This window comes from Lonchura striata, chromosome 5 (assembly GCF_046129695.1).
Source record: "Lonchura striata isolate bLonStr1 chromosome 5, bLonStr1.mat, whole genome shotgun sequence".
NCBI classification, from domain to species: Eukaryota; Metazoa; Chordata; class Aves; order Passeriformes; family Estrildidae; genus Lonchura; species Lonchura striata.
Genome location: NC_134607.1, coordinates 1,956,255 through 1,975,956, shown reverse-complemented (window position 1 = coordinate 1,975,956; position 19,702 = coordinate 1,956,255). Strand labels below are relative to the sequence as shown.

Genomic DNA, 19,702 nt, shown 5'->3' with positions numbered 1-19,702 from the left:
TCAGCAAACTTACTTCTCATCAGTGACACTTAAAATCAGCTCTGATTGTTTTTAATGAGAACATGACCCAAATTAACCTTCTGGGGAGTCTATGGATATTGCTTCAGTGACAAGCAGTTTTAATTCTTTTATTCTGAACTAAGTGTGAACTTTGAGTTGTTTCTGAGCCTGGATTTTTCTAGTTTTATTGACTATGTTAAAGGAGACACAATATTGACTAGGAGTCTTAAAAATTAAATGGTGGACCTGCCTTAATGGTAGAACAAATTAATTTATTTTGAGGTAAATTAATTAATCAATAACAAAATCTGCCAGTAGTCTTCCAGTAGCCTTAGGAAATGGCAACAAGAGTGTTTGCCAAGAGTTTGTCTGATTTATGGATTGCTTTTTCTGTGCTCAGAGACACTCTCTGCCTCCAGTGACCACCCACAACATGATTGATGACAGCAACGACCCAATCCTCAACACCATCCGGCGCATTGGGCTGTTCAACAACCGCACAGACCGCGTGAAGGTGCGTTCTGGCTGCTTGTTTTAGATCCAAAATGGGATTTCCCTGAACATTCTCAGTCTGCATCACCAGCATGGGAAGTGCACTGAAATTCTTCATAGGTGATGTTATACTGCTAGAGTACTTCTCTCTTCCTCCCTTTCCAGGAATAACAACTTGTCACTGCACAGAGATCCCCAGGTGCTGTTTAGCCAAGCTAATTTCGAGTTAGAAATATGAGGTTAGGGAGTTGTTTTCATTGCTGCTTCCTGCACTGAATGAGGAGCTGCCACTCCTGAAATCAAGAAGGTGCCATGGGTCATTTGTACCCAGGTAGAAAATTCTGACATAGATTCACTTGCTTAAAACTGGAGGTCCAAGCTTTGAGCACAGACATTCCTGGAGTATCTCTTAAGAGCAACACCCTCATACTCATCATTTTCTGTAAAACATTAACCAGGGCTTTGAGTAAAAAGAATTCCTGCTCATGCCATGCTCATATTTACGTCACCTGTTGAGACTAAATTTGTGCAAATAAATCCTTTTCATGTTTACTTTGTCAAACCACAGAAATTATAAGGTCCTGCTTTCCCAAGTCTGCCAAAGCTGATATTTTTCTGGCAATCTCTGATGTTCTAACTATGACTATCTCAACATCTATCTAGTAAAAGTTGAACCAAACATTGCAAATTCTTCCTCTTCCAAACCTTTTCTTTAAAGCCATATCCAAGGTATCTCTAACAATGACATATCACTTATTCTCAGCTTCTTTTTAAACCCATGGCTATGCCTGAGTAAATATTTTCTTACACTTCCTAGTTGCTTCTTCCTGGCTTAACATATGAACATTAACTCCAATGAATTCTGGGATTGTAATATGGTAATAATACATGAGATGTAACAAAAGTAGGGGGGAAGGATGCAGTGTGTACAGATGTAGTAAAAAATCCCTCAGAATTAACTGCTTGAAGGCATTACAGAACAGATAGATAGGATATAATACAGCAGGCATCATCTTCGGCTTCTCAGCAAATGTCAAGTTTGTAAAAATCATTACCACTGAAAAATTACCTCCTGCTTGAACAGGCTTAATACTTAGTGAGCTGAATACCACTGGAAAAAAAAAAAAACAAACTCTGTTAACTTCAAATTGAAAGTAATTTTGAGAGAAGTACTACATATTCAGGCAGACACAGCTGGCATGTGAAAAATACCCTTAGCAATTCCAGTGAAATCACTGGGATCAACTAAGCTTGAAAAATGAGTTTACAGCCCATTTACTGGTTGAGTACATTCATTTGTTTACTCAAGTGGCATGACAATTTTATTAAGAAGGGATAAAAGCATGCTCTGGGCATGGAATAATGGCAGGGAGATAAACCAGAGCAGTTTCAACCATTCCCTTATTCTTCCTCCCAAATCTGACTGGGCACCACATACAAGGCTCTTCTCAACTGAGCAGCAGATGTGGGGCAGTAACCCCAAGCCCTGCAGAGTCATGCAGATAAATTAAGTTTGGTTCTTAGAGGTGTCTTTCAGCAACATTAATTAAGCACAGGTTTGTGGTGGCAGGGCTGTAATGGTCTGCTTTCAAAATTCCCTCAGTTCTTGGGAGATCTGTGGAGTACAGTTAACATTCCTTTAGTTCAGGGATTGCTGTGAAACTTAGAAGTGCTGTGTCTGTCTGAGGCCTCCTCCTAGTGAGACATCCCAATAAAGTCATAGAATGGTTTGTGCTGGAAGGGACTTCAGAGAAAATTTCATTCCATCCCCCTGCCATGGGCAGGGACACCTTCAACTCTCCCAGATTGCTCAGAGCCCCATCCAGCCTGGCCTTGGACACTGCCAGGGATCCAGGGGCAGCCACAGCTGCTCTGGGCAACCTCTGCCAAGGTCTCACCACCCTCACAGGGGAGAATTTCTTCCTTATATCAAATCTAAACCTGCTCTCTGTCAGTGCAAAGCCATTCCCCCTTGTCCTGTCACTCCAGGCCTTTGTAAATCCTCTGTACTTTTGTACAACAGACCAAATCTTGCTAAATGCCATAGCCTTAGGCCTAATTCTCAGTGCATGTGGGCCTCCTTGGTGAAGAAGGATAAAGCTAAATACCTGTCCAGTGAAAAAGGGGCTCATCATCAGTCCTATTTCAGGACAAGAATGCACACAGGCAGGAGGCATTGGTAGAAAACAGATGGATGGCCAGAGGAGGAGCTGTCCAGATCCTTAGAAAAGGACCAGGGTGAATAAGGTGCCCAAACTTATCCACAATTGAAATATATCAATGATGGTTTTCTTTCATGTCTAATATAAGTTTTGAATATCCAGGTCATCCTACATCCAGAGTTTCTTTCTTCAACAAGTCCCTTGCTGCCCTTGGACTATGAGGAGTTTGTTAGAGGCTGCCACCTTGGTGTATTCCCATCTTACTATGAACCCTGGGGCTACACTCCAGGTAGGAATTCTGTACCCTTAACTAGTGTGAAAAAATGAACACCCATTCTGTTGATGCAGCCAGTTCCTTCTGAAGTGCTGCAATAACTCTTTGGACTCTGTTTCCTCTGCCATACAAAGGTCTTACTGCTGGCAAAATTGTCCCTGCAGTGTACTCTTTCCCATACTAATGTGTAATCTTTTGATTTTCTATGGCTTTAGAACAAGAAATAATTTTTAAAACTTAATTCTTGGTTGAAGGATTTTTAAAAAAGGCGTGCAGGAATTTAAATATTAAAAAAAACAGGGCAAGAAATCTGATGCAGCCAGTTGACATAGTTCAGTGGATTTAATTCAAGATAATAAGTTTGAGAGAATTATGTAATACCATATCTAAGTTATTTAATAGAAATACATGGAATGGTAGTGAATCTCATTGAATTAACTGGAAATTCCTAAAAATACAGAGAGCATATAGATTCTGACTTAAAATATTTTCTTTGTCAATACCCACTTATATCTCCCAGAAATAAAGGCTGTTTTTATAAGGTATATTTATAACTCTTTCATAGACACCAGGCTTATTGTCATATGAGTGAAGGCCATGTACATGTCTTTTCATTTTTCTAAGACTGGAGTCTGCATGCTGGTTTAGGTTAGGCTTAGGCTCCTTGGCAAAAACTCTTTAAGGAGGGTAAGCATTATCCTTACTCATGGCTGTGACAGCAAAAACTAAAAAAAAAAACCCATACATTTTCTGATTTTATAAAAGTAGCTCCACATCTACTGTGAACTCAGTCCTGAATTAATGATGAGGTTTGTTGTTTTGGGGTGGGGTTTTTATTTTGTTGAGGTTTTTTTTTTCCTGCTATAGAGACCTCTTGGCAAACCATCAAAATCCAAAGTTTGATATGCTCCTGCCCTTAAGAGATTCAGTTTTGTAAAGAGTTGTGAACAACTAATGAACATAGGTGTACATGGGGCTCCAAATCTAAAATCCAAATAGTCCTGACCATATGTTGGGGTTCTCTGTTTCAAAACTGCACTCCCAAAAAGTTTTCAGTTTAGCTGCTCTGAAACTCAAATGTATGTTTGCAAACACGGAGTGAATTTTGTTTTTAAAATTTCTTTTTATATTTTTTCCCATAATCCACAACAAAATATTATTATAGCTTTCACTTGACATTTTCAGAGCAGCTTTAGTGTTATGGGACTTTCTGTCTGCCTGTTTTGGCTTAGTTTTTTTTTTTTTTTTTCCCCTCTTGGGGTGAAACCATTGTAGGTGTATTGTCCTGAAACCCTTTTTGCCTGTTTCTTTCTGCAGCTGAGTGTACTGTGATGGGCATTCCCAGTGTAACCACAAACCTATCTGGATTCGGCTGTTTCATGCAGGAGCATGTTGCTGACCCAGAAGCTTATGGTAAAAACTTTAACAGCATATCAAAATATCACCTCTGAGTTAGGAAAGCAAAAAGCACAGCAACCATGCTGTTACTCCTCAAATTTATGTTTCTCTAGTACAAGGGAAACCATTGGGAGAATATTTTCAGAGCTCTGAATATCTTGTTAAGTTGGACAAGTGATTTCAGCTTTCATATTTATCCAAACCCTTTCCAGGATAGTTTTTTTGTCTCCCTTTAACCTTTTGTTTGCTGTATCCTTCCAAATTCATCACTATTTATATCAGTCTACGGTCTCCCAGCACTTCCCTTTAGTGCTTCTGGTTGCATTATAACACTCTGAGCCTTCCAACGAAGCAGGGAAATTCTGCTTCTCTTAATAGTCTGGGACTTGGAGACCAGTGGCATGACCCTCCCCAGACAAGCATTAAATTACCATGTACACTGGTGAAAAAAACAAAACAAAAAAAAAACCCCAAAAAATAAAACAAAAAAAATATTGAAATGGAAATGCAAGGAATCTACTTAAAATAATGATCTGCTCAGGAAGGTTTACAAATGGTTCATAACTGGAATGCCAATGCCTGGTATGCCAGGACATTCATGCCTCTTGAGTCATCCTCTGCCTCAGTAGCTCCTCCTTTTAGGGTTGATTTTCCCTGTTTTCCAACTGGTGCAATTGTCACTAAAGCTGTGGCCTCCCCAATGTACAGAGCAAGGCACAGTCCTTGTCCTCTCCTTCTTGCTTAGCAGGGGCTAACTGAATATCCCACCTCTGGAAGTGTTCAAGGCCAGGCTCTGAGCAACCTGGGATAGTGGGAGGTGTCCCTGCCCATGGCAGGGCTTGGAACTTTAATCTTTAAGGTCCCTTCCAACCCGAGCCATTCTATAATTCTGTGGTTCTGTGAATATTGAATATATTCCCAATCTAGGGCTTCTTTCCAAGTACCTGGGCTTGTTTCCACATTCAGGCAGTGACAGCCCTGCACTGGTGCCACCTTTGCCTGACCTAGGGGCAAGGGTTAGAGCCAGGTACAAAATCTAGATATGCCTGCCTGGGTGAACATGTCTTTGAGACCCTTCAGAAAGACCACAGAACACAAGTCACTTGCTGTTCTCTGCCAAAACATAGGTGTGAGGTGACATAAATTTCTGTGCTGGTCCCAGGCACTTCATTAAGGTAGTTTTGCATCTGTCACGTCCATTATAAGAGAGCTGCAAGGTCTGGCACCCTCTTCTTCCCAACACTCTGCTTTAAGGAAGGTGGCAAAAATAAAGTATTAATCTCAACAATGTAGAGGCAAAGTTTACCTCTGCCATCTCTCTGCCAGAATTGTCTGTTGAATGATGTATGTGAGTTAGCTGTCTCTATGGAAACACTTGTATTTCTACAGAAAACACAGCCTCTCTCCTACAGCCTGATTCTGGCCATCCACACTTGTGAATTCTACAGCAAGCTAGGAAAGCATTAGATTGATTGTTTTCTTTAAGAAGTCAGTATTTTAAAAATTATGGGAGATAAAAATGATATGTCTTTATCCAGAAACTTGAACCTTTTTGGACATACTTACACATCAACAACAAAGTCTCTGAGTTTTGAAGAATTTGCTGAATTTCAGCCTGAAAAGTAGAAAAAATTGGAGTTTTTAAAAAATAGTATATTTCTCTGTATCTCTCAATTTCATCAGAATGGTGACAAGTGTTCCAGTTGTAGCTGCCTTTTATTATTAGAAAGAATATACTGCATGTACCATTTGTAAGGCTACATGACAGCATGTAGATTGGAGGGGTAGGAGGTCAGATCCCATTTTCAGTCCCACTCACCTCAGCCTTTCTTGTGTCCCTCAGGGATCTACATCGTGGACAGGAGGTTCCGCTCGCCGGACGAGTCGTGCAACCAGCTGACCCAGTTCCTGTACGGGTTCTGCCAGCAGAACCGGCGCCAGAGGATCATCCAGAGGAACCGCACCGAGCGCCTCTCCGACCTCCTGGACTGGAAGTACCTGGGCAGGGTGTGTGGGAAAGAGCAATTAAAAATTCCAAGCTCATAGGCCTGGCCAGAGCCTTCAGCCCTGTGCTGAAATTCCCCTCTCCAAGGGGCTAAAGGCAGAGCCTGCACATTTCAGTGTAATCCTTCCATGCTCCAGTGGCAAAGAGACCCTGAATAGGTTAGAGCAGAATCCAGTCACACCACCAAGCTCTTGCTGCTGCTGAACACAATGTAAAAATCTGGTGTTGTTGGCAACACCTTCGCTAAGGGGGATTTGTGTTCCAAAGTCATCTTTCAGAAATCCTTCCTGTCCTTCATGAAATGTTGCTGGGCCCTGTGGCTCCTCAACATTCCTTAACTACCTCTGCGCTTTAAATGGAAAGTAGTGTTTTTAATTTGACACAGAATGCACTACAGTACCACCTATTAAGAAGACAGTAACAAATTATTGTTCTCAATTCTGCAGGACTAAAGAAGTGGATGCACATATATGAGTTTTATAACTATTTTGGACTTCTTCCTGTGTGAGAACCTTTGATACCTGTGTGAGAACCTTAGTATTTATATGGTTCCCAACACTGCATAAGATATAACAAGCTATTTTTTAATGTGCATGTGCTGCAAACTCAGGAATACAGTGGATCTAAAAATATTTTTGTCAAATTCTTAAATACCAGGCATCAGTGAACTCATAAATGTTACTTCTCTGTCACTGTTACACATGCTTCAATGCAGTCCAAAGTAACTTTGAATGAGCCTAAAACTTACATGTAATTCATATGCACACTTAAAAATGTAAGTTTTCCTCATTAGAAAAAACTCTAATTCTTTCCTGAGAGATGAAGAATACCTGTCACTCAATAGGAACCACACTGACCAAGACAAGTCCTTAATACATCTTACAGACACCCTTTTCAGCTTCTGTTCCAGACTTCTTTGTTGTGCATCTGTCATGAATGGCTCATCACTTCACAGTACAAGCAGTGATATCAACTGGATTCTGTTTATCTGAAAACACGTTTAGCCTTTGTTCAGCACCCTTTTTTAGAAGATAACTCATTTTATGTTCCTTTTCCCCCCTTGCTTAAATCTACCCAAGATTTCTATGATTTTTAATGGCTTCTCTGTTCTGTTGCAGTATTACATGCATGCCAGACACTTGGCCCTCAGCAGAACATTCCCAGATAAATTTGAGATGGAACCAAGTGCTCCACCAAAGGTAAAATCTGCTTTTGGAGATGAGTTCATTTTACCTGCTTTACAAGGAGAAGAGAGGAAGACTGTGAGGGAGAAGAGAGTTAGCGTTTATGGGTTTAACTAACAGGAAGTAGGAACTCCTAATTAAAAGCTTAATAAGTTATAGACCCAGTCTCTAGTCAGGAGGATGCTGTTTTGGGCTAGGACAGAGTCAATTTTCCTCACAGTAGCTGGGCTATGTTTTGGATTTGTGCTGAAAGCAGTGCTGACAGCACAGGAATGGTTTCATTCTTGCTGCACAGGGCTCTCACAGAGTCAAAAACTTTTCTGTTCCTCACCCACCCTGCCAGCAAGGGGCTGGGGGTGCACTGGGAGTTGGGAGGGGACACAGAAGGACAGCTGACCCTACCTGGCCAAAGGGACACTCCAGACCTTATGGCCTCATGTTCAGTGTATAAAGCTCAGGGAGGATGTTCAGAGTGCTGCTGTTTGTCTTTTCAAGTCACTGCTACCTGTGATGGGGCCCTGGTCTCCTGGGGATGGCTGAACACCTCCTTGCCCATGGGAAGTGGGGAATGAATTCCTGGGTTTGCTTTGCTTGTGTGCACAGCTTTTGCTCTCCCTACCAAACTGTCTTAATCCAACCCATGAGATTTCCCACTCCCCCCTTTTGATTCTCTCCTGGACCCCTCCAGGAGGGAGCAAGCTGAGGCTGTGTGGGGCTGAGTTACTGACTGGGGTTAAACCACAACCTACTGGTATCAGATCCAAACACAGGGGTTACCTGGTGTGACACAGGAACAGGTCTTCAGATGACTTAGACTGAGCTGGATGGCACCATGACACTTTAGACCAGCTGAGGAACTGGCCCTTGAAATTCCTCTTGGAAGAGTGGCAGCTTCTAATTTTTGCTTCTGCTAAATGCCATGGAGATGTTCTGCACCAACCACATAGAGGGGAGTTGGGAAAGGATGTTCTAGGGAAAGCAAGGCAAGGTATTGCCTTCATCTGAATATGGTATGTTGGCTGGAGCTGTGAGGGGTCTCTTTAAAGGCTCACACTTCATACAGTTCTTGCCAAGTCCAGATTAGCACCAATTTGAGAAGAGAGGCTCCTCAGAACTGTGTTACTTGAAACCAAACCTCAAAGAGCAACTCTTTTTATTTATTTTAGTAACAAGAGAGGAGGTTCAGACCAAAACCCATTTCTGGGTTCTGGTTTTGCAGATGCTGACATTATAAATAGAAAACTGTTTTGAATGTTCAGATTGAACCCTAAATTTCAGTAAGCATATTCTGACTACAGAGTACAGAAGGAGTTTGTCTTCTGCTGATTGTTTTAAGCCTCATTAAAGAGGGCCATGTTTTACAAAAGCAATTCTGGAAGGGCAGGATGTTGTTTATGGCACAGGGTAAGCATCTCTGGCATACAAGTGTGTACACATGCTTCAGTGCAGTCCAAACTTTGAATGAGCCTAAAACTTACGTGTAAAGACAGAGTGTGCATAAGTGTGTATGACAGAGGAGGAATGAGGAGATCTGAGTTGAGGGAAGCTTAATTTTAGATTTAGGTCTAGCTTACATCTGACCACCAGCTTCCTCTGAAGTGGCGATAGCCTTAAATTGCTGTAAAAAAGCAGTGGAGGAGCTCAGCTGACACATTCCCAAAAGCCAGGGAATCTCAGGAAAACAGGAAACTGGACAGGACAAACGCAGATCTGAACCAATGTGGTTAATTGTGGGAACTCAAAATGCCTCTCAGACATTTTTAGAGGTTCCAGGCCGTGGTCAGACGCAGTCTGGACCCCAGCAGGCAGCTGGATTTAGCTGTGATTTCGAGTTTGAACCATGGAATGAATTACCAACTTTGAAGGTAAAACAAGCAGTCACAAAGTGCTAGATAGTATAGTAAATGTAGTCACAAAGTAGAGGGAAATATTTTTTGGTAGTGTACAGGGGGGTTTTAGTACATGTACAGGGGGGTTTTTACTTTGTACATGGGGGTCAGAAGTTCTAAGATGGAGGAAAGTGGGCTGAACCCATCCTTCTTCTTTCTTCTTCCTTACCTCCATGTTCTTGGTGATGTTGGCACTCACAAATTAGTTTAGAATAGAAAAACACTTGGTAACGTAGGTAATAGGTATTGGGGAATAATTGTAAACATGTTACACGTAATATATCTTATAAAAGATAGCAGCAGCCCTAGGCGGGGAGAGAAGAGAAGAAGACACCAGACAGTCAGGGTGTCAGGAGTGTGTGCCTCTCTGCCTGGGCCGCTGACCAAAGGGCCGCAGCCCGAGAACTTAATCTGTTAGATAACTAGCAATAAAACATCTTGAGACCGAACAAGAAGAGACTGCGGAGTTTTCCTTTAGAAACACGAGTTAGAAGAGAAGCTCTACCACCACACGAGAACCCCAGCCAAACCCGGGGTTCACACAGTTAATCAAACGTTCTCCCCTTTATTAGTGAGAAGATGGCAGTTTATATACACTTCCATATAGTTTACAGCTTACAAAGGCACTCTGACTGGCAAGCTAACATTGTTTACCTTTGCCTTGAGATGGTCAGGCTTTTCACACTGCAGCTCTACCCTAATTCATGCTTGGATAGCTGATTGCTTTGTAGTTACCTTAACATAATTTCTGACTGTGCCACTACTGAATTCTCACTGCATCAAAGGCTCAAGGCTGCTTACCAGGCCTAGTCTGGCTGTGTAGCTCAAACCTCATTCCAAACATAAATCGTGGCCTCTGTCTCTCAGAAATCCTGTAACAGTTCCCCTCGCTGCTCTCTCTGCAGACAGAAGGTTTCAGGTTCCCCAGACCCTCATCAGTGCCACCATCGCCCTCGGCCTCCCAGCATTCCAGCCCGCACCACAGCGAAGCCGAGGATGACGATGAGGATGAGAGATACGACGAGGACGAGGAGGCTGAAAGGGATAGGCAGAACATCAAGTCCCCCTTTTCCCTTGGAGCCTTGCCTCAAGGAAAAAAGAAGCAGCACGGAGAATACAGGAACTGAACTCGTTGCTCTCACCCTGGCGTCGCTCCCCATCTGCTCAACAGTTTCTCCTGTAGGCTTGGCAAGCTTTGTGTTAAGGACAGTGTGATGTAATTAGGGGAACCTTAAAGTTACTTGAGCTGCACCTTTGGAAAGCCTAATGTTATTTCACCTTGAAAATAGTTTAAATGACAATTTTTCCGTGTCCCTTTGAGGTAGAAGAAATTTTTCAGGCTTAATAAAACTAGAGAATGAGACAATCCCCTCAGGCACTTATAAAAACTGCAGATCATACCTTTGTCTGTGGAGTCATCTGTATTAATCATAGTCTAGACAAATAGCTACATTTTGGGTGTCTGTCACTATTGGACACAAAATGAGTACACAGAAACTTGGTAAGTTCAAAAGAGTAAAAGAGCCAATTTTATTTCTGACCTCGCAATATTAAGAATTCCAAAAGTGACAGTGGATTGGAGGATGAAATTGCCACCTCTCCAACCACACTGGTCAAACCAACAGTCCATCAATTCTCTCCTCCCACAAAGAAGAATGCAAAACAATCATTATTTACATGAACAGTGCATGAAAACTCCAGCAGAAGTATGTAAACAGAAGGCTAAAGAGGTTTTATGAGAACTTTAAAACTTTCAAAAGAACTATAAAAGAAAACTTAACACTTTTAAAAATCAGGGCAACAGGAATCCCAAAGGAATTTATGCTTAATTTGTTTCCCCTTTTCCCCTCCTAAACTAACATGAACTTTAAACCAGAGCTCAAAAAATTAGAGAAAAAAGTGTCACACTGGAGAAATATTGGAAGAGTTAAAAAAGATACACTGAAAAGAAAATGGTCTTTCTTTTTCCTGATGCTGTTTATTGTAAACTTACATAATTTAAAAGACTTTTTTACAGCACACAGAAGTGTCTTGATCCGGTGGTAAAACATGCTTCCTGTGGGGCAATATAAGGTCTTATGCAGTGGGCATTTGAATTTTAGAGACAAATGAAGTCGTCTTTCTGAGGTCATTTAGACCCACAATAAACAGCAGACCGTTTATTTTCTGATTCCTCTAGTATGTCTCTCTTATTTTCATCTTGTTGTAGATTGTAAGTTTGTTAACAAACTGGTTTGGGAGGAAATTAATGTAACTTGGCTAAAGGGAATGACAAAAGTCCTTGAGTAGCAGCTTCCCCTGCAGACAAGAAGCCACAGACCAAAGTGCCAGCATTCAAGGATCAGTAATTTCCATTAGTCCATGCTCTGTTTCACTTCTTCTAGAAGAGACCTAATCCCAACAAATAATCCTAAAAACCTTTCAGATACTATTTTGAAAAGCACTTGAGACTTCAAAGCTCTTGGGAAATAACTGATCCTCACAAGAACTAAACATTTCATTTGCCTTACAGAAAACTTTTAGAAGTATTGCAACTGCTAGAGATGCAGAGTGCCCGAATAGGCTCTTCAGAAGCACATCTTATCATTAAGAGATTAGAGATCAATCTCTTGTTTTTTCAAGTTTGTGCATCAAAAATTTCTCATGCTGCTCAAGAAAAGACCTGTTCAGAACCTTGTTAAGCCAGTCCTTTAGCAGGTAGGACAATGTAAGCTTTGGAGGTATTTACCTTTCCTAGTAAATCCTAGTAAATCTCAATCCTAGGGAGAGCCTAGATGTCCAGTTTTGGTTAGGCTCCTACCTTTCAAACACTTAAGCAGTGCTTGATGACATGGTTCTGACTATAGGCCACTTAGAATAAAAGTGATAATGTGCCTATTTGTATTTTTGGCCACCTAAAATCAGTTTTAAAACTGGACTTCCATTCTTGAGCTGATTCAGATACTTAAAAGAATATTCTCAGAAGTCCAGTTTTTATGGTAAAAACTTACTTGGAATTAAAAGGAGTCACTATTTCTTTAGCTATTTAAAAGGTAATTAAACACTGGGTAATTTCTCATATAAAAGTGGTGAAAGCAAAGATTCCGCAAATCTTTTCCTTCACACAGTTTACTACATGGAGAAAACTGCATTTTGTGTTTCTTCCACAAAGTGCTCCTAATCAGAGTTCCCTTACAGAGTCAAAAGATGTAATGACTGAGAGTCCAAGATAAAGAACATATAAAGGGCATATTGATTGCAAGTTGATGTTTTCATAAATAAATTGAGAGATCTGTATTTGTTGCTTGTATTCCACAGCTCTGCTGTAGAGCAGGAAGGCTGTGTGTGTGTTTCAGCACACTCACGTGCTTTGAGCACCCTCCTGGTGTTAGAAAGTGCTCAGCTTTCGAGATGGGACTGGCCTGAATTCTCAGATTCAGGTGCTGCAGTGGCCAAAGTGAACTTTGCCAATGCCTTGGGCTCATGTTAGTTCTGCCTTGATTCCAGGATTAACCATTAATAACAAGGCAATTTATCTACAGCAAAACACTTCTGTATGTTGAATTTAGAGTATCAGGGGAACAGCTTCTCATTCAGCCACAGCAGCAGATTGCCTAAATTAAATGGCACGCATTCCCAACAGTTACTGACACCTGACAAACTTGGTAGCTGCTATCTGTTCCATAAGGTGTTGTCTTCCAGATGGAAATCACTGGGGTTTCACAAACACCTCACCAGCAAGGCAGAAGGTTTATTCTGTTTCATGATATTTGTGGAGAATTGTTTAAGCTTGAGACCTTAAATCAGGAACACACACAACAATCAGTCAGCTGGGAATAGGGTGGGTACCATTTCTGTATCACTGGGATAGGCAGAGGCATAAGAATTTCAAGGCAGTGATAAAACAAAGGATGTAAACCCCTCTCCTTTTCACTTCGCTAGTGGAAGGTGTCCCAGCTCACATCAGGGCATTTAGAACTGGTTGATCTTTTAGGTCCCTTCCTAACTAGGCCATTCTAGTATTGTGTTCTTTGATTCCATGCTACTTTTTGTCTGAGCACTGACTGATGATCTTGTAAAACATGCTGGAAAATCACTCAGATGTGCCTGAGATATTCCAAATATGTTTGAAACAAAGGGCAGCTAAATTAATGAAAGGATTCAGGTGGATACCACTGATCTTGAGGTGAAGTTCATCATGAATGTTCTGTCATAAAACAAACGCTGACATTGGAAGATATATTAGTGCTTAAAAATGAACAAAACAGGACACTTTGATTTCACCAGTTCCTCCATGAAGTGATACAGATTATAAACAACTACTGAAAGTGCCTCCATGAAACAAATTAATTCCCCTGTTCCTTCAGCTGTGTTTCTTTGTGTTGAGGTAAAGCAACTTCATAGTCAGTGTGAGTTAGAATTAATCACAGTATTATGAGAAAGAAAGGGGAATTTAACATTAAAAGATAAAGAACATGACTAGAAGGTTAAAAAAATAAAACAGTTGCTTGGACACAGAAATCATGTGGCTATTTTTTAATTACATCAGAGCTACAGAGGACTTTCCAGTAAGACCACAGAACTACATAAATAATACATCCTTATCAGCACAGAATGATAATTAACAGATTTATGCATCATTCCAGTTCTGCAACTCAGAAAGAAAGAACAAAAAAGTACAATCACAATGCAGTTGTTAATGGTTGTTAATGAGGTCCTGATAATGCAAGGCCTGTCCCCAAACTGTCTTTATGTGCTGGGACTTGCTCAGTAGGATTATTCAGAGTATTTCTGCAGGAGTGGACTGGGTCAAAAAGTGCTGCTGCCTATTCTCTGTGCTGACTGATACCTGCCAAAAAAAAAAAAAAATTAAAAAAATCACCAGTTTTGCAGTCATAGATAGCTGGAATGTGTTTATATCTCACTGAATTTATGGACCATCAGCAGCCTACAGGGCCACCAGTGACGTGGTAATGGAATATATCTTTATCAGAGTTCAAAAAGCTTCACTATTCAGCTGAGTGGAAGGTGGTAAAGGATTTCCCAATGACAATTGAAAATCTTTTTGATTAAGTTGACCAAAAAGACAGTTTTAATTATCTTTTCAGGTGAGATGGTGCCATGTATTTTAAATTTCAAATGGGACACAAAAAATGCTCTGAAGAAAGCAGGAACTTTACAGATTTTTTTTTTTAATCTGAACTAGTACCTTTTAATCCCTTTGCATTCAAAATTTTGCACTGTGAAAACACCTCACCCTTTGGGAACTTCAGTGTGAATGGATGAAACACTTTACTTACATAAGAGATGCTTTCAGGTTCAAAGCTGTACAAATGTTAAAGACATTTAAAATAATTTCACCAATTTAATAGACTGTCAAGTAGCCAGGGTATTCACTGTTTTCCTCTTCCACTGTAAGACAAGACACAATGGGGAAAAGTGAGTTGTAGATAAAGAAAAGTTCAGCCAGCCAAAGTTTTCAGCTTTCAGATATGCCTGAGGTACAGATTCAGTGCAGTGTGTCTGCTCAGCTAAGAGACAGCATTTCTAGAAACAATCATGTTTTCTCTCATTTTTAAACGTAGTAATTTTTCTGTTTGCTGAGGAACAAAAATGCAAACCATGTCCAGAGGGGTAAGTTAGCACATGACAAAAAAAAATTCATGCTGAAGAAAATAATTAATTTGTTCTTCATTTGTGCATTACCATCAGTCAAGTCTAAAATCAGCTGATCTGAAAGTGCATGGCTTACCCAGGTTTGACTGGTTATTTCCTAACACAGTGATGGAAATGTTATTCCACCTAGATTTTTTCAAACAAGCTGCCAGTTCTCAGATATTACACTTTTTTTTCCTCTGTTGTTGTCCATCTCCCCTGCTACAGCAATAGCAGGCAGGAAAATACCACTAAAATTCAGGAAAATCCACCTTCAGAGGATTTTGTGGGCATGCAAATGAGACTTTCACTGATTTAACTTTAGAAGTGCTCATATATTTTGTCCAAAGCACTATGCTCATTTTTAATTCTGCCTTTCTCCAAAATGCCACTGTGTTGGTTTTTTTTTTTTTTTTTTAATCCAAAGTTCTGCCACAACAGGGAAGAGAGGGCTGAGCACAGAGCCCTAGCTCAATTAAAAAAAAAAAAAATAGAAAAGAAAAAAAAAGAAAAAAAAAAAGTCTGTGGTAGCTGAAGAGGTGAGAGATTTAAGGACAGAGGGCATGGAGAGCAAAGATTTAGAGTCTCAGCCTGGTGATTTGAAGCCAACAGCTCCTCTCCTTATGGATTCTTTTAAACCTTTGAAACAAATCCAGTGGAGGAATAAAATTTTCACAAGTAAACAATATTCTATAGAAAAAGTTACCCCAGGAAATATTTGGGTTGGAAAATTCAATTTTAAAATAGCCATTCCCTTGAATCCAACCCAGTAAAACATCTGAAGAGAAAATTAAAAGCAGAATATACAAATATTTACCTGCTGTCATTATGTGGCTCATGTTGTAATCTGTCTAAATGTACACTCCAATACAGGGCTCTCTGTTAAACAATATCTCAGTTCAAAACAGACCTTCTAGATTAATTTGCTAGAAAATGAAATACTGAAAAACCGCTTTTAAAAAAGGCAGAGTAAGACAAAACGTGCATTCACCTTCTTGTGCTTTCTGTAAAGAAGTAAGGAACAGTGCAGCAGCTTCAGAAAGGGATAAAGGATTTGTGCTATGGCTGCGTGTTTCTAGAATAAAAAAATCAGAGATGCATGGTTAGTTAGTGCCCTATGGCATTTTTTTTTACTTTGTTCTTTGCTTTTTTATTATTTCTAGAACTAGAGACTCAAAGACAAGAAAATATTGTCTCCTTCACTCTATAACATTGTCTGCTCAAAACCAGCCTGATAATCAACATGAGAGATTAGCACTCTTTTTAAAAGGGAGGTTATTACCAAGTCCCTCAGAAGGGAAAAAGAACATTTTCCTTCTTTGTAAGTTCCTAACTTTTTTACAACATTCTGTTCCCTCCAGAAACATTGCCTGGTGTGGATTGATGACGTCTCCTTGTGTTATTTGTTGCTTCAGCACAATTAATAGCTTGATCTGATTTTGGTTTTTTTTCCAGTGCAAAAAGAAAGTCAAAAGCACTGATGAAAATCCCACTTAGCAGCCAGGTCAGTCTGAAAATTATGTAAATGAAATCACATAGGTGCACTAGAGAGGAAAGTCAGTCTTTGTCATGTGCTGGTTGGAATGAAGGGACTGAAAAAAGGGGGTTTCGTTGTTTCCTTGGCTGTGATTCCAGGAAAACAAATCCCTGCCCTTTTCCAGGGATTTTCCCCATAACCTGGGAAGGAGGATGGTGACTCACCCAGCTGCACTCTGTCATAAATGTCCTTCCTCTGGCTCTCATCTGCGATGAAGCGACGGCCCTCTACAAAAGCAGGTGGACAAGGGTGAAAAGAATCCCCAAACTTGTTGTAATTCCTACTTCAAAATCCCTAAAGGACTCTGTTAAACTTTGTATATGGTCAAGAGCCTTCAATCTCTTTGCTGGACTATAAAATATTGCCTTTTAAATTGTATTCTTATTTAAAAAGAAAAAAAAATCCCAAATCCCAAACTAACAAAATAAAATCACATTGCTTCCTATGCATCAGTAAGAATGATAAAAGGCTCACTAGGGAAGTAACACAATGCATTATTCATTTGGAAGAATTAAAAAAAAATAACAAAAATATCAAAATCTTCACTTTAATGACTAGGAATAACTGTATTAATGTCACTAGAACTTTCGGTTATATTTACAGTTGTTTGGAGCTTATATTTATTTATATTGTCTCCCTTTTGCATTTCTTTCAGGATTATGACCTTCTTTTTTTTTCCCCTCATTTACAGGGAGTTTTTTTCTTTCTCTCTTAGTACCTGCACTCCCTGATATCTTTTAATTTTAAATCAACAATTCAGAATAAAATTTTTCATTATTAATATTTATGTTAAATTTGATGATTTGGATTGAAGGACAAAATCTCTAACTACAGAATAAGAGAATATTCCTGAGTGGCAAGGACCCACAAAGACCTTGAGTCTAACTGTGAAGGGACTGGCCTGTACAGGGACCAAAGGTGTGACCATGACATAATTAGCACCATGCAATTAGCACATTCTCCCTACAAGCCTCAAAACTTCTACCCCCACAGCATCCTCAGGACCTCCTGCTTGCGTGGAACCAAGGAATAATCCAGAGGTGGAGAAAATTGTGGGAGTCCAGGGCTTCCCTCTGGCTGCCCTGGCAGGTCTGGGACCCTGGCAGGGGTCAGGAACCCCCCTGGACAGAGCCCTGAGAGACACTGGCTGTGATCTCTGTCCATGGAAAAGAGTTTTCAATCTTACAGGATGAATTACCAGCTCTGTTTGATATGAGTAATAATTAAGTGTGGCACGGGTGCAAAAGTAAAATTTTAGGATTCTAGATGAGGGGTCCAAAGGGGACAAGATGGAGGAAATTGGGTGTGCCTTGTCCTTTTTCTCCTTCTTCATGCCCTCCATGTTTCACTGTGGTGTTGGCATTTTTCTGTTGGTTCAGGCTGGGGACACACTGTCCAATGTAGGTGACAGATATTGGCACGTTATTGTAAATCCAGCCAGGGAGTTTCTGGTATTTAATGTTTGTAACATCCCACTGAGGGCAGAGCCCCACACGCTGCCCTGCAGGACAGAGCTGGGCAGGGCAGCAGAACATGTTAGAGATAAACAGAATAAACAACCTTGAAACAGCACAGACCAATTATGGCTTCTGCTTTGGCAGCAGGGTTGACAGAGACTTTTTACAATCTCAGAATCATCAATACCACAGATTGCGACAGAAAATTTTCTTCTCGAAATGGAAAGAGCCTGGGACTTACGTGCACCCTTCAGATAGAGCATGGCCTGAGGAGTCCAGTTTCTCCTTTGGAAATGAACCTTTATGCCAAAAAAAAAAAAAAAAAAAAAAAAAAGAGGGAAAAGAGACACGTCAACATTCCAGGCCATTGCTAATTACTTCAAATACTTTATGGCACCAAGCTCTGAGCTTCATGAGCTCACCTGAGGGGCACTCCAGGAGAAGGCAATGAAGGACGCTGCCAGGAACAGGGCCAGGGCAGATGCTGGGAGTTTATGCAGCCCCTGTGCACAACAGAGAACCACAAGTTGCAGGAAAAGTCTTTCACATCTGCACATCCTCCCCACTTCCCATCGAAATGTGAGGGTGTCTCAACTCCTGCCTCATCCCCGCCTTGCTGCCAAACCTCCTCTTGCTCAGTGGATGTTTCACGCTGATCTGATCAGAGGATTAATATTAAATTGAACTTTATTCTTTTTACTCAAATCCATTCCGTCCTGGTGAGAGCTGCCATCAAGGCAAGCACCTTTTGTGGTCCTATTTACAAAGGACACCAGATCCTCCAGAAATGAGAATAATGTACAAACTAATGGGTAAAGATGGTATAAAAGCTACCTTGATTTTACCAAACCGTAGACAACAAGCAAATGTAGGTGGCTTGTCATTCCAAATAAACAAAGAGACAAAATCTCTACTTCCTCAGCTTAAAAAAAAAGGAAAAAATATTTTTAATTTAGCATCCTATCAATATAAACCATGATTAAAACAAATTACAAGTTTTTTTTTGGTTCTTGGAGCGAGTTCACTCATACAGCACATGCAAATGGAAACAGTGAGCATGAATCCTCTGTGCACAAGTTGCACCTCTGCTCGTTCACACATGTTGTTATTCCTGTATTGGTAACAGTGATGGGCACCAGAGAATCTACCTGGATGTTTCACAGTGGTTCATTTCATCCTGGGTTTAGGAGGTTGTGCTATTGGTGTACTTTTAATGCAGTTGTTTGAAATACATATAATATATCTATGTGTGTGTTTCTTTCAGGCTATTTTTAAGGAAAATTTCTTAAGCCCCCCTGCAGCTCCTAAATATTGCAATCACATGAAAAAAAAAAAAGTATTAATTGCAAACTAAATGTTTGCTACAGTCCAAAGAATTCTCACTTACCTTCATACTTATCTCGGTGACAAACCTTCACTCTTCTTTGCTTGGGATGATGTGTCACAAGCTCTCCTTCCTACACGGCCGGGGTCCCTTTTTAAATCTTTGGAGTGGAGGTGCCCTCCCCTTCCGTGACGGGGCAGAGGAGTCTGAAGGGATCTCCTGTCAGCCTTGTAGATGGAGAAGCAGAAGGTCTGATGACTCCTGAGGGAAACCTACAGCCTTGCAGGAAGTCCTGATTGAAATGATTGAAAGATGGATGCACTTGGAGATGCACCCCATTAAACAG

At 40.5% G+C, this 19,702-nt stretch overlaps 2 protein-coding genes across 3 annotated transcripts in view; one reads left to right on the top strand and one right to left on the bottom strand.

Moving 5' to 3' along the window:
• Positions 1-11,574, top strand: part of GYS2 (glycogen synthase 2) — a 43,426-nt gene extending 31,852 nt beyond the window's left edge. The window contains exons 11-16 of one of the 2 annotated variants that reach the window (XM_021539178.2): positions 401-514; positions 2,817-2,943; positions 4,246-4,341; positions 6,170-6,320; positions 7,450-7,530; positions 10,310-11,574. In XM_021539178.2, coding sequence (XP_021394853.2) covers positions 401-514; positions 2,817-2,943; positions 4,246-4,341; positions 6,170-6,320; positions 7,450-7,530; positions 10,310-10,619 — 879 coding nt within the window. In that variant the 3' untranslated portion in view covers positions 10,620-11,574. Of the gene's footprint in view, positions 1-400; positions 515-2,816; positions 2,944-4,245; positions 4,342-6,169; positions 6,334-7,449; positions 7,531-10,309 lie in introns of both variants that reach the window. The other variant, XM_021539179.2, reaches the window with a different exon arrangement.
• A 3,174-nt stretch (positions 11,575-14,748) lies between these two features.
• Positions 14,749-19,425, bottom strand: SPX (spexin hormone). Its single transcript, XM_021539149.1, has 6 exons — positions 19,420-19,425; positions 18,455-18,535; positions 18,274-18,331; positions 16,740-16,802; positions 16,030-16,113; positions 14,749-14,795 (listed from the first exon to the last, which is right to left on the bottom strand). The coding sequence occupies exons 1-6, from the start codon at positions 19,423-19,425 to the stop codon at positions 14,749-14,751; spliced, it is 339 nt and encodes a 112-aa protein (XP_021394824.1).
• Between the last annotated feature and the right edge of the window lie 277 nt (positions 19,426-19,702).